The sequence below is a fragment of the Danaus plexippus genome (genome assembly GCF_018135715.1).
Source record: "Danaus plexippus chromosome 9 unlocalized genomic scaffold, MEX_DaPlex mxdp_26, whole genome shotgun sequence".
In the NCBI taxonomy this organism is placed as follows: domain Eukaryota; kingdom Metazoa; phylum Arthropoda; class Insecta; order Lepidoptera; family Nymphalidae; genus Danaus; species Danaus plexippus.
In genome coordinates, this window is record NW_026869848.1 from 3,785,949 (window position 1) to 3,799,980 (window position 14,032).

A 14,032-nucleotide genomic window follows, 5' to 3' on the forward strand; every position below is an offset into this window, starting at 1 on the left:
CTTAAACTGAATTTGCACACAAATAATATGGTTGAAGAATAATAACTCTTGTTATCGTATACTGAAAAAGTCATGAATTTTGAAACTAATGACTTCTATAAAATATACTTGTGTCATTTTGAATGGATAATAAAAGAAAAGGGTCACGTATTGAGGAACGTCCACTACCCGTAACGATATCACGTACAAATATCATATAACATTGTTTTCTATTATCTACAATTATTAATATATATATATATATATATATATGTCGCGCCGACAGCCTTCTCGTATCGAAAATATTCCTTTTCGTGTATTCGTTCATTATAATTGTTTTCAAATTACCCACTTCACCGATGTTAATAACTTTATTAATACATCAGGTGATTAGTTTTTTCCAAGTACCCACAATTGTAATATAGAATTTACCATATAAAAGTCAAAGCATAATCGTACTGAATTCATTCTACATTGGTCGCTCTTAGGAGCCACAGTGGTAGAATCTCCGCTATACAATTCTTGACATTCATTGTAAGAATTTGTTAGCAATAAACAAGTATCATTTTGAGTAAAGACTATCTTTGCTTCAAAATGGAAGTCTGTCCATCGTCATCGGTACTTAACGCCCAGACTCGAAAGCCTTTTAAAGGACTAGGGTCTTGGCCAAGGTTCCACGAGGATCCCCGCGCTCTCACATATATATATATATATATATATATATATATATATATATATATAGATAATAAACAAGGTTTAGTTCTCACTTATCATAGCAATAGGTTGCTTCATTTCATATATATTTTTTACAATTTCGTTATTTTTATGATATAAAGTTAAATATATCACTAAAGTGTGAAAGGTTATTTCGGTATTTTTATTAAAATTGTGTGTTAATGTGGCATTTCTTTTGTTTGGTTTCTCATATTTTTTTATTTAACTTAGAAAGCTCATTATTTATGAAGACAGTGAATAATAAAAATATACTAAAGGCATGTAATTATTTTTTATAACATGGTATTTTTTATCATCTGGATCTTGTGTGAAAAATAAATCAATATCCAATTTTCGTTGAAATACAAAACATAAAACGTGTTGCCGTTGCTATGTCTTCGTATTGTTACACCCCAGACATTTGTATAAACGACAAAATTACTGTAGAAGACATCTAAAAATAAATCCTAAATGCACATGAAAAATGTTAGCATAGTAATATTGCAAACATTTGTCGGCTCATAAAATATGGGTCCGAGAATTTTCAGCGAGTCGCGGATTCTCGAACACAATAAGAGTGGAAAAAGTCGCGAGCATAAAACTTATGCGCACATAACTTTTAATGTAAAAACTATTACTAACAGTATAAGCTCATGTTGAAAATATCACTAGATGAATAAAATGAAACAAAATTATACAAATATTTCTTATTACAGAAATTATGATAAAACATAACTTATTACATACGTTAATGAACACCGTTCGTAGTTAGACCGTAAGCATGATCTGCGGTTGTTTTAGCTTATAAAATTTACAGAACATTTGCATTACGTGCCATTTACTTCATCTCATGCAGGAGTTACGGCTCCTGAGAGAGATGAAATGGCCGGGCGGTAGAGTGCCGCTCTCGGAGCCCCCATGCGGATTCAGAGGAGAGAAGTGCGTCAGTAAGTAACCAAATAATCTAATACATACATACATAAAATCGATGTATAATACATTAGGTAAATGCATTACCAGAAAATGTATTTTCCTTTACATGTAAAACAATACAGTAAGTGAAAATCCATTAGTCGGATACATTTGGTATAAAAAAAACTAACATGGTAGGAGGTCCAACATTAACTACAAGGTTTGTAAGTTTAAGTGGGGTGAGTCGTAAAAGCGTCGTAACTGGTGTGAGTGACAAGCGATGTATAGCAGTGAGCCATCGGCCGCATGCGACACCCGTTGAGACTTAACCAACCCCCACCCCAACCTTCAACAACCCCTCAGAAGCTTACCCCAGTACCAAAATAAAAATACGTTTGCTTTTTAGAACGGTTAAGGCAACGTTATACAAAGATTTTCAATTTCGCTATATATATTATCGCAAATCTTTAAAGCCTGTACTTTCCGATAGCTGAAACTCAAAGCAAACTATTAAATTCAGATCAAATAATTAGAGCGCGTTCAATTATAAACAGACGTACAACACTAACAAAACGTTTACATCGGATAGCGAGTATTAAACATTTATAGACTATTTTGTCGGATATCTGTGAACGGCCAGCGGATGTTATTACGAAACTCACTCACTGAACAGATGGATACGTAATTTTCAGCATAAAGTTTTCCACTTATAGTAATATCCAATTTCATTCGAATGATTTATTGATATTGGCTTTTATAATTATGCGTCGCTAGCATTAATTATATCCAAATAATATTTTTCGTATAATTTGTACCTAAATTCGTTAAATTATGAGTATTAGTTTTGTTTAAGTAAAATTTTATTGAAGCTTTTAAATATTTAGTATAGAAAGAAATCTTCGTAAGAAAATGGATTCATACTTAATAGTGACTAGTCCATATAAATTTTACTATAATAGGACAGTTAAAAAATGCTTCGTAAAGGCAACACTCTTGTTTTACGTATGCAATAAAACATAAAAATTCTTGATTTTATTATTATGGGCAATTGTCCCAGTGATAACGCAGCTCTTTTCTCGTGAATGTCTGGTCTGCAAACTTAGTACGAACTTAAACTATACTATTCTATGAGAAAAGATGAAACCGTATGACGGTTAAAACGATTGACAATGAAAACTCCTAGTATGTTTACGAGTAATCGCTTTTAATTTAAAATGTACTATCGCAACCAGCTTTATGTGGTCATGGATATATCGTGTGATTTCCAGATATTAATCTGACGAAACTAATACATAGAAAATAAGGAACTTTGTGATACAAAAGTATAATAAATCGAACATCTGAGAGAAAGAGATCAATTTATTTATGTTGATTAAACCAGTTCCAGTGATATAAAATAATATAGGTTTCAAATCTGTTAGATCAAACTTCGTGTAATATGTAGTAACTTAATTTAAGTACATACTGATTTAGTCAACTTTAGTTAGAGGCACATTCAGTTAGAGTTGTTATCTCTTGATTTGTATACTATAATTGTTATAAAATATTAATTGTATTAGCTTTACCAAATTTTAAACCAATGTCAAAAGATCTGTTGCTAATCTTTGCGAATTATTTCTTATTCGTAATCACACAAAATATATAAGTGCTCGCTATTGTATGGACAACCTACGAGTAATCATTGTTTTAATGAGGTTTTCGTGGCACAGTTGTAAGACTAGAATGAGAAGTCTCTAACAATACATACTTTTATACCAAGTCAAATTACTTAACAAAAAACTTACAGCGAAAAAGGACATCATTTATTAGAGCTCTTGGAACTTTTGAAAAATCTCAGACAAAGTTACACAAAAAACCGGTCAAGCGCGAGTTGAAATTACACATCGAGATTTTTAACATTAATTTTTATTTGTAATTTATGTAAAAATTCTAAATAATTTTTATTATTCATTTGTGGTACAGAACGTATATCAACAGATTCCTGTTACATTAAATCAAAAAGAGAAACTCATATTTTTAGCCTGTGTTAACCAAAAAAAAACTTACTCATATTAAGAATTAATATTCCTTATTATGATTAAATATAAACAGAAGACTATTTCAAGAAATTTGCACATATTCTTACCCTAGAAAAGAACCCAAGAATAAGGAATCCTAAAAAAAAACATTAAACCCGTTTGTATTTAAAACGTGTTCTGCATAATGAAGCAAAATAACAGTTAATTAAGAATTGACTAATGACGCCAGATGGTTATTTATGAGAAGTACATAAGAGTAGTTGACAAATAAACATCGAATATATCACTCTTTGTTATAGTTTGTTAAACCCGAATCTTGTGTGTAAAGAATTATCACGCGCATACAATACCTAACCTCTTTTGTTGCTTTAAAAAATTTTGTTTCAAATATGTCTGCTTGACATTTTCCTGATAATTGGAGATACGCTGATGACGTAAAGTTTCCTAGTCAAAATCTCGTTAGGGTGCAACATCTGTACCAAAGTTGACTGGACGAAAAGTTTCTCCATAAATAATATATATACAGAGGATGCTGCCATTCATTTGAGGAAATTTATTTCTTGCTATACATACATAAACATAAAGTATGCAATATTTTATTAGTTGTTTGTAAGTAAAGGGTTGAGATTTTAAAAAATCCTTAATCATAATGTTTAGAGCTATAGAAATGAGGTAATACGTTATATAGATGACAGATAAGCGAAAGATTAAAAGCATTTAAAAAAGATAGCATGTCCATATGCAATAAAAAAAAAGTTTTAAAAAACTGAAATGAAAATTGGGATAATTGATATAATATTCATATCTTTTGTAATTGGGACCTGGAAACGATATGGGAATGGGAACGAAACACAAAAACAATACATATCATTCCAGATCATATAGGAGCTTGGGCCCTTGGTGCGTCGGGAGGTACTCTCGCCCTATTAGCGCTTGCAGCGCTTGCATTATACCGCGGCTGGCGGTACGAACAAGAGCTGGACTCGCTGCTGTGGAAGATTGACTTCAGGGACCTTCATTTACCCGAGGATCAGCGCGGCAACAAACTGAGTAGGTAAACGGAACTTGTGTGTTGTTTGCACGTGCTCTTGTTCAGAGTATTCTATCAGTAGAATTTCCTCTTTAGCCGGTAATAGCTTTATTTACCATAAAATATTTGTTTCATTTTGTCCCTCCCTAAAAACTATATAAATAATTCATGATTCAAACGCGATAAAACTTGTGATGCTTGCTACTTTTTTAGATCAAATTATTCTCTGCAAATTATGTCCGATAAACGGTTACACGGCAACAGTATCTTAGCTAGTTGATCAGAGCTAAGTTTTTTCAGCAAGATAGCAGCGGAATTAACAACACCAATGGTATGACAAACGAGAAGGGTTGTGCTGGCAGTACGGGGGTCTCAGGGGTGTCAAGATCCAGTCAAGTGTCTCTAAGCTCCAACCCCGACCTGGACTTCAGATACTCCGCTATTTTCACGGAGGTAGCCTTCTATAGAGGTCGTCTTCTCGCAGTGAAACGTGTCAGAAGAAGTCACATTGATATCACAAGAGAAGTCAAGAAAGAACTTAAAATTGTAAGTATTTCATATAGAATTATATAATTTAGGTTTTAACCGTATTTCAAAAAAGCCCACTTACTTCCTAGGAATATCTAACTTCATGGGAATTTCATTCATAAAGTTTCAAGTTTTTGATTCTTTGCTTCATATATTACGTCATTTCAAAGAAGATTTTAAGCTCTGGTATTAACTACAAGTAAATTATATAAACAAAGAAAATAAATTTTGACATCTTTAATTTATTTTTTTATTTAATTAATTACAAATTGACGATGCTTATTACGCTCCAATAAAACCTTCTATGTAAGTAATTCCACGTAATGCGCTTATACTAAGCTCCGAATTTCATAGGATTTACAGCGTTAGAACATGAGGACAAAAACAAGGTGGACTGATATATCGCACATTATATTAATGAAAACACAAATTAACTTTAATAAATATATAAATAAATGTGCAAAAATGAACTGAATCATATTAATAATCTACAAAAATGAATTTATTTTGTATAATCTATGTCTTTTTACATGATATCTATGGTTTATGCTACCAGTAATATTAAAATAAAATAAATATATGATTAAATCGTTCATTTTTCAAACAAACTATTAAAAAGTTGACACTTGAATATTTTTACATAATTAAATAACGTTATTAAAAATTTTAAAACACAATGTACCTAGGATACACAAAAAAAACTACTTATAAAAAATAAAAAAGTTCCCTTACTTTTCCGACTAAACGAAGTTAGTTGGGTCATCTCAGAGCTTATTTACATATAAACCGTGACATTAACATGTAAAATAATTATTCGGGTTTTTATTATATTTGAAATGCCATTTATCATACAAATTCATCACTTTATCATATACGAGACTTTTTTTTAGACAGAATCGATACATTTTAATTAAAAAAAACATTTTTATTTTAAACCACCCTAGCCTTTAAAGAATTATAAAAATATTATTTTTTAAACATTTAACAACATTTATAACTAATAAAGACATAATACAATGACAGATTGATTTGACGTTTTCAAATTAAAAGCTATTAGTTTTAATTTGAATTCTAATATTCTAAATTAAGTCCATTCTTATATTTATAATAATATATTATTATAGTATAAAACATTTCAATTCTTTTCGATTTATTCTTTCATTTATTTCCAATAAATCAATGGCAGTCAAATGAAAACAAAACATGTTTTTTCTCTGAACATAAATTGTAATAATAGTACATGTATTATTTCATTCACAATTCTAAACCAATTTCTGATATATGAATTTAATGTTCTGATAATATTTCTATAACCGTACTTAATAAATACAAAATAAACACCCTATATACATATGTATATGTATGTACATATAAATAACTTTACCAATACCATTTTTTTGTTTGCAATAGGTTCGTAAATGTATAATTTAAATAACCTTTATGTTTTTGTAATGCGGTGTTATTTAGATTTTACCGAACTTCTATTATGAAGACAAAATGAGTTTTGTATAAAAGTCATTTTAAGGTGGCTTCACAATTTGCTTAAGGAGTAGAAGGGCCGACGCCTACAGGTTGCTATATAAATCAAAAATTACAAAATGCCAGGAACATGAGCTTAGCGAAGGAATGCTTTAAGTGACAGTGTTGCTCTATTTTACTTGTTAATTCAATGTTTTTCATTCATTAATAATAGGAAAATGCATATATTAATAAGAAACACTCAAAAACCAAACCACAAACAAACCATAATACTAAGGCCACCAATGTAATGAGATTCTTTTCAAGTGATGCATCTATCATTAGCGCATTTAATCAAAAATATTCATCCACAGACTAGTAAACAAGATTACTAGTTGAAGGTCTTTTATTCGTCCAACAATGAAAAACGTTGACATTGGCAAAATATACTAGGATCCCAGTGCGAATGAGGCCATAGCATGAAAAATACACTAGTACTAAGAAGTGAGAAGTATATGTAAAAAAAAATATCTCTTCGGTATTAATTGAAAGTATTAAAATTATATCAGATGCGTGATTTACAACACGACAACGTGAACGGGTTCGTTGGAGCGTGTATCGAGCCTCCCAATGTGTGTGCACTATCCGAGTACTGTACTAGGGGAAGTCTCAAGGTAAGCGATATATTTAAGGCTTTGTAATTCATTCGCCTCTCATTTGTATAATGTGTAAAACGAACCGTTATTAAAGAGTAATATTTAACTGTAACGAATCACGTACGTATACGTTTAACTAACAGTTAACTTTAACAGAATTGTGTCAGTAATAGCTAGTCCAGTTAAGGGGCCGAAATCACTGAGCAACTATTTTCTTTGTATCCTTCCTGAATCGCAATAATCCCGAAGATTACGTCACACCTGGACCTAACTACAGGCGTTAACTGGCGAATATATCCACCAATCAGTATTAAACTTCATGCAACAAAAAATAAATAAATAAATATTTTCAAAATTAAGTAAAGACCATTTTTATAACAAATTTGTAGCGAATATTATGACAGATACCAGTATTTCAAGATCTATGTATGATGTGGACAAACTAAATGCCTTTTTTGGAGCTCTATTAAATTTGCTAATACATTAAATAAACAAATACAATAATTTTCACAGGACATTATAGAGAATGAAGATATAAAACTCGATAACATGTTCACCGCGTCTCTAGTCGGTGACATTATAAGGGTGAGTTCACACTATGTCGATACACGAAGAACAATGATTATGTAGAATCTCATTTACATATCAAATCAAATTGTGCCATAAACAATAGGAACTGGCTAATGTCAGGCGCATGCATAAATACCTGTCGTTAAAAGTCATTGTCTCGAACAATCATTACCTACTTACATTGATAGATTATACTGATATAAATGTACAAAATCTTCCCACATATAAAAGAACTTAACATCCAGTACTTTAAATATTCTTCATACCATTAAAGTATATAAACATAACTTTCTTCCATACATATCTTGATATCCGCCTATTAAAAATGTCTTTCTTGACAGTAAATTACATAAACTGTCAAAATTCTACCACCCGTTGATAAAACCTACACATCTGACCATAAACTATATTTATTTATTTTTTTGTATTCAAATCAATAAAATCTGGTGTTTACTTAATAAAGAACATTGTCATTCACGAAAACCCTATAATAATGTGATTGGGAATCGGTTGTAACGTTATGTTATTACATCATTTTACCTACCGACTTTAATAAACATTATTGGTGTCTTTACCAAGAGTTTCAATCGTCAACCGCCAAACTACATACAGGAGGTGTACAATTTTTCATTGAGAAATCTTTTCATATATCATAGTTTACGATTGAAAAACTTGAAAAATTTAAATTTGAAGTTGCAAACACGTGGTAAGGATATATTCCAAGCGTGAAAAATAAAATAAAATGTATGGCCAGGGTATGATCTTCATTCATGAATCACCACTTCAATATCACGGCGCACTCCGTCCGTCAAATTGTCTCGTTGACGCGAGGTGGGTCGTGAAACTCGCGGACTTCGGACTAAGGGAATTCCGCAGAGGGGAAATTACACCTTCAGAACCGAACGCACTGAGATCTCATATTGAGAGTAAGTAACCATACTATATTTTATTATTAAATTTAGATTGTCTAAACATACTCCGCAATGCTTGTAAAATTTACAATTCACCCGAAAGCAAGATACATTATATATCGCAGTTACCAGCCGCGGAAGTTATCAACGAACATCAATCTTTTTGGGTAACAGATAGATGTAAATCAATTAAAATGTTATAATATGAAAATAACATATTAAAATATTATTTTTTAAATAATTTAAATCACTGAGCGATTGTAAATAGCTACCGATTTTTCCATCGTAATTGTCCAAATTATATATTCAATGTTATTGCTGGACACCTTTATGGAGCAGTTAAATTTCTCATTTTAACTGTTTGCACATTTTGTATTCTTTTTGTTTCTTTGCCATAGTTGTCATAGTTTGTCTAACACTAAACATTGTCTTATCCAATCTTTCTTTTTCTTTTCTTTTTGTATCTTCTAGACTCACAAATACTTACAAAAAAAAAAAATTCAACTTAGTGTTTCGTTAAGTAATACCAACCGAAACCCGCTCAGGTCTAGTGTACCAGTCACCAGAGCAGTTACGAGCGGGGGGTTGGGGTGGGGAGTGTTTTCCCTCAAACTGGTCCTTGGGGTCGCAGGCGTCGGACGTGTTTTCATTTGCGCTGCTCCTGTACGAGCTGCACACCCGCCGTGGTCCATACGGTCCAGACATGTCCCCGCCGGCTGCCCTGCTGCGTCGCCTCGCTAGACCGCACCCAGCGCCCTACAGGTCGGTAGGTATTGATACCACACATGACGTCACTCTATGGTACTCACGCTCAAGATCAGCCTATCTCAAAGTGGGCGATAGCGCCGTCTTGTGGGCGCTGCAGGCCTAAAGGGGGGTTGGTAGAGACGCAGAAAATGGCGGCGTTGTGTAGAAGGCTGGGGAGTGGTTTGAAATGTCATTCAATTAGGTTGAGTTATAGTGGTTTTTCAGTAGGTGAAAAAATTTGGGCGCTAAAAAATAATTTATTCTCAAAGTGAACAAAAGTCAGATTTAGTTTGAGAACCCCTGGTCTAGACTCCAGACACTAAGATCCATGTGTTATATGACACAGCTGTGTACTGAGCCGAGTTTATGTTTAACTACTTTTAATGACTGCATGTTAATTTTAATATTTCTACAGGTTTATGGTTTATGAGTTGTGCGTTTTTAAAATCAAATATTACAAAAATTCTTCTAGAGTATGATAGTTATACAACGTATTTTACAAAGTTTTGAAACCACATTAATCTGATCTCTACGTCTATGGAGCTATAGAATTATTATTGGTAATACCAAAACCAAGAGATCTTTATATCCAGAACAGTTCAATGATCAGCATTTAAATATTATAGTACTTCATTAATAAAAAAAATATATCATTAATTTTTAAATAATTTCTCTCGTCGTATTGAAAAATCCCTTTCACATACTTGTAAATGTTGGTATATAAGAAACAATATAAGTATTTAATATCTCAATTAAGGATATTTATAAAGACGACAGTCGAAAATTTTTATATGAAATACAATAATGTAAGTATAATGAACAACGAATTAATATTTTTCACAAACAGGCCCCCTCTAGAGGCGCTCTCTGGAGGGTTCGACTGTGTGCGTGAGTGTTGTACGGAGTGCTGGGCGGAGGATCCCGCCCTTAGGCCAGACTTTAAGACGATTCGTGCTAAACTGAGACCTTTAAGGAAGGGCATGTATGAATCCATTAAAATATTACACCCATCACACACACACATATATGTATATATAAATTATTCTAACACATTTTAAATTTTCATAGTTAGTTAGAAAAATATAGTGTTTGTAACTAACTATGAAGATATTGACCCTACTTTACCTCATACAATATTGAAATAAAGATGGAAAGACAAAGGAACATACGTGAAAATTTTCAGGAAACCAAATATATTTGATAATATGATAGCAATGATGGAGAAATACGCGAACAACTTAGAAGCGTTGGTTGACGAGAGAACGGATCAGTTGCAAGAAGAAAAGAAAAAGACAGGTGAGGCGTGTTGTATACTTTATATATTATATTGATATATGCTGAAAAACAATTAAGGAGATCTAAAACTTTCGCGTGAATTCATTTAAATAAAACTAATATTTTCAGATTACTACGAGATGAGATCCTCATCGTTCTCATCATGAGATTCTCATCTCGTCTGTCCGTGATCACGTTTGCTACAAAGTAACCGAAACATCGGGAGCATGTAGTTAATATAATAAAAAACTCATAGAAATCCGGAAAATATTAGTTTTATTTTAATGAAAAATAATTATTTGTGAATATAAATTCAGTATTTTTTATTGATCATAACACAGTCAGTCACACATTTCCAGCGCCCAACGCTTCTCTTATAAACGTCGCACGTGTCGTAGAGTCGTCCGTATTATCATCGTATAACATTATTTAAATTCAAAACCGTAACTTCCTCGACGCCTCAACTTAAACTCTCGGTCACGATCCGCACATGCGAATATTTGTCTGCTCCACTAACCAACTTAGAATAACGATTAGATTTAAATTTTTCTTCACAATTCACAGTTCGACGATTATTAAATATTATTAAATTTACACATGTTTTTTTTTTGTTTTGGTAACACTGGCATTTTTTTAAATTAGGCCGTGTTTCAGGTGAGTTCGATTTTATAACTAAAAATTGAAAGTTTGTTAAGGGTTTTTGGGACAGTGTCAAATAAAATTATGATAGTATCTATTTGCTTTATACTCTATTCGTATCTAGGAATGGTCATTTAAAATAGCTTACATCATATCGCGTATTAGTACCGGTCGTATATTGTTCGTAAACAGAGGCGTTGTTGGAGGAGATGCTGCCAGCTCCCGTCGCTGAACAGTTGAAGCGCGGCCGGCGCGTGTTGCCTGAGAGCTACGACTCCGTGACCATATACTTCAGCGACATAGTCGGCTTCACGGCCATGTCCGCAGAGAGCACTCCGCTACAGGTCGTATAAACTGTTTACATTACTATAAATTGTCCAAATTATTGTTTAATAGATAATATATAATCGGCTTAAAGAACTGAGTGTGTATGGACTTATTTATATATTATATATATTTTGAAGATTTCATGACCTATCTACGCTTTCATGAGAACATTGTTTTAACAATTTGTACATTTGCTGTATAAATTTCTGTGTTTTATTTCCACTGAGGATATAATCAATCATCGTATGTCTCATGTGGTTTCTTTAAATAGCTGTTACCCTTCACATTTTTGTCACATCAAAACATGCGCTCAGACAAAATATATGTATTAGTTACATATTTGATCCATATTAAATACGAAGTTCTCAATGTAAATATTTCTCTCTTTAATATTCCACGAAAACCTAATCAAGGTATTCTCAATGTATTTATACTGAATAAGTTCTAACAGTTTAAAGAGCTTTAATGAATATTAATGAATTTGGTATTTCTGAAGTTCTACAAAGGACTATAAATAATTTAGTTTCAAATCTCCAACAATAATATAAATACAAGTTTGTTCGTACATCCATACAATTCTTACCTATTAAAGTTTGACCAATGCGAAAAATAAATTACCGTGGACCTGCTATGTTGGCCTCTTTTATTGTTCTTTAAAGATAAACTTTAACTATAAATCGTAGAAACTGTCGGCAGAATTAATAGTCTAGCTGTTAAATAAGTTTCGTTTTTGAGTATATTCTTACAACGGAATTGTAGTGCAGGCTAAGTGGTTTTCCTGTGTATAAAGTAATGTGAAATGCGGATTAATGATCTCAATCCGTTATTCACAACAGAGGTTTAGGGATAAATAGTGCTTAGCTTAGTCACATATTAATTAATAATCAAAAATTTAACCAGCTCTACTGTTTAAAAAAATAATAATAATCACAGTAAGAATTAAGACGGACCTAGATTTATTAAATTTTTAATAAAAATCCAACTTGTAATTTTTAGTGTGCGTAGATTTTCTACCGACATTAAACTATGGACATAGGACTATGATCGCAAAATATGCTCGAGAAGCCCTGGCTGTATGCGCCATACTCGTACTTATTTTCTGTGTTCATTTTGCAGGTGGTCGACTTCCTCAACGACCTGTACACTTGCTTCGATTCAATTCTAGAAAATTTTGATGTTTATAAAGTAGAAACAATAGGAGACGCTTACATGGTGGTGAGTTTAATAATATTAATATATTACAAACTATAAGGACTTCAGTTTTGATTAAACTACTCGAATTATAAAAGTAGCCGTCTAAATTTTAATGCAGGATACTGGCAGCAAACCTAATTTTATAATGTATAATTAAAAAATTTGTGGCGGCCTGGACATTAAGGGCCCGCCTCTCATACGTGAGGGCGCGGGTTCGAAACCTGGCAAGTACCAATGTGATCTTTTCCGAGTCATGCGTACTTTCTAAGAGTATTTAGACACCACTGACAAACATCATGACGAAACCTGGTCTTATAATTTTAAATTATAAGATTGAAATCGCCAACCCGTCTTGAGCAAGCGTGGTGATTAATGCTCTAACCTTCTCCATGTGAGAAGAGGCCTTTGCTCAGCAGTGGGCTCCGATAGGCTGATGATCATGATGATGACTTTTAAAAAAAATCTGAAGTAGTGAATGAAAGAAAAATTCAACTTTTCATTTTCAATATCTTACAATAAACTTTAATTTTTTTTTCATCCCAGGTGTCAGGGTTGCCAATCCGTAACGGCATCCGTCACGCGGGCGAGGTGGCGTCCATGGCGCTGGCGCTACTCGCCGCCACGCGATCCTTCCGTGTGAGACATCGACCAGAACAGAGACTGCTGCTCCGTATAGGAATACATTCCGGTTATAACATTTCTTTCATATAAACACGATTTGATTCTTTTTATTCAAGATTTTGTAACATTGGCTGTATAACTCTATACCTTTGTATATATTGTAGAAGTAACTCGTAAGTATTAATGTAAGGATTAACGATGTAAAATTATTACTATATATGCATATTAATATATTGAATTTTGTTTGAGTGGTTAGTTGTGTCATTGTAACATATACTATATCATAATATACTCTGTGCAGGTCCTGTCTGCGCCGGAGTCGTCGGACTGAAGATGCCCCGCTACTGCTTATTCGGCGACACCGTCAACACAGCGAGTCGATTCGAATCTACTGGAGTTCGTAAGTTATCACTTCCTCAACATTTCTCTGTGACGAATCATCATATTTGCAAG

General features: G+C 32.7%; 1 protein-coding gene across 2 annotated transcripts in view; it reads left to right on the plus strand.

The window, feature by feature from the left end:
* The window catches only part of LOC116767299 (guanylate cyclase 32E), a 32,446-nt gene that overhangs the window by 16,866 nt on the left and 1,548 nt on the right, over positions 1-14,032 (plus strand). Inside the window, exons 11-23 of one of the 2 annotated variants that reach the window (XM_061527478.1) lie at positions 1,550-1,640; positions 4,500-4,677; positions 4,962-5,199; positions 7,209-7,313; positions 7,809-7,880; positions 8,620-8,791; positions 9,322-9,538; positions 10,371-10,505; positions 10,707-10,819; positions 11,630-11,781; positions 12,881-12,979; positions 13,502-13,646; positions 13,881-13,979. In XM_061527478.1, coding sequence (XP_061383462.1) covers positions 1,550-1,640; positions 4,500-4,677; positions 4,962-5,199; positions 7,209-7,313; positions 7,809-7,880; positions 8,620-8,791; positions 9,322-9,538; positions 10,371-10,505; positions 10,707-10,819; positions 11,630-11,781; positions 12,881-12,979; positions 13,502-13,646; positions 13,881-13,979 — 1,816 coding nt within the window. Of the gene's footprint in view, positions 1-1,549; positions 1,641-4,499; positions 4,678-4,957; positions 5,200-7,208; positions 7,314-7,808; positions 7,881-8,619; positions 8,792-9,321; positions 9,539-10,370; positions 10,506-10,706; positions 10,820-11,629; positions 11,782-12,880; positions 12,980-13,501; positions 13,647-13,880; positions 13,980-14,032 lie in introns of both variants that reach the window. The other variant, XM_061527477.1, reaches the window with a different exon arrangement.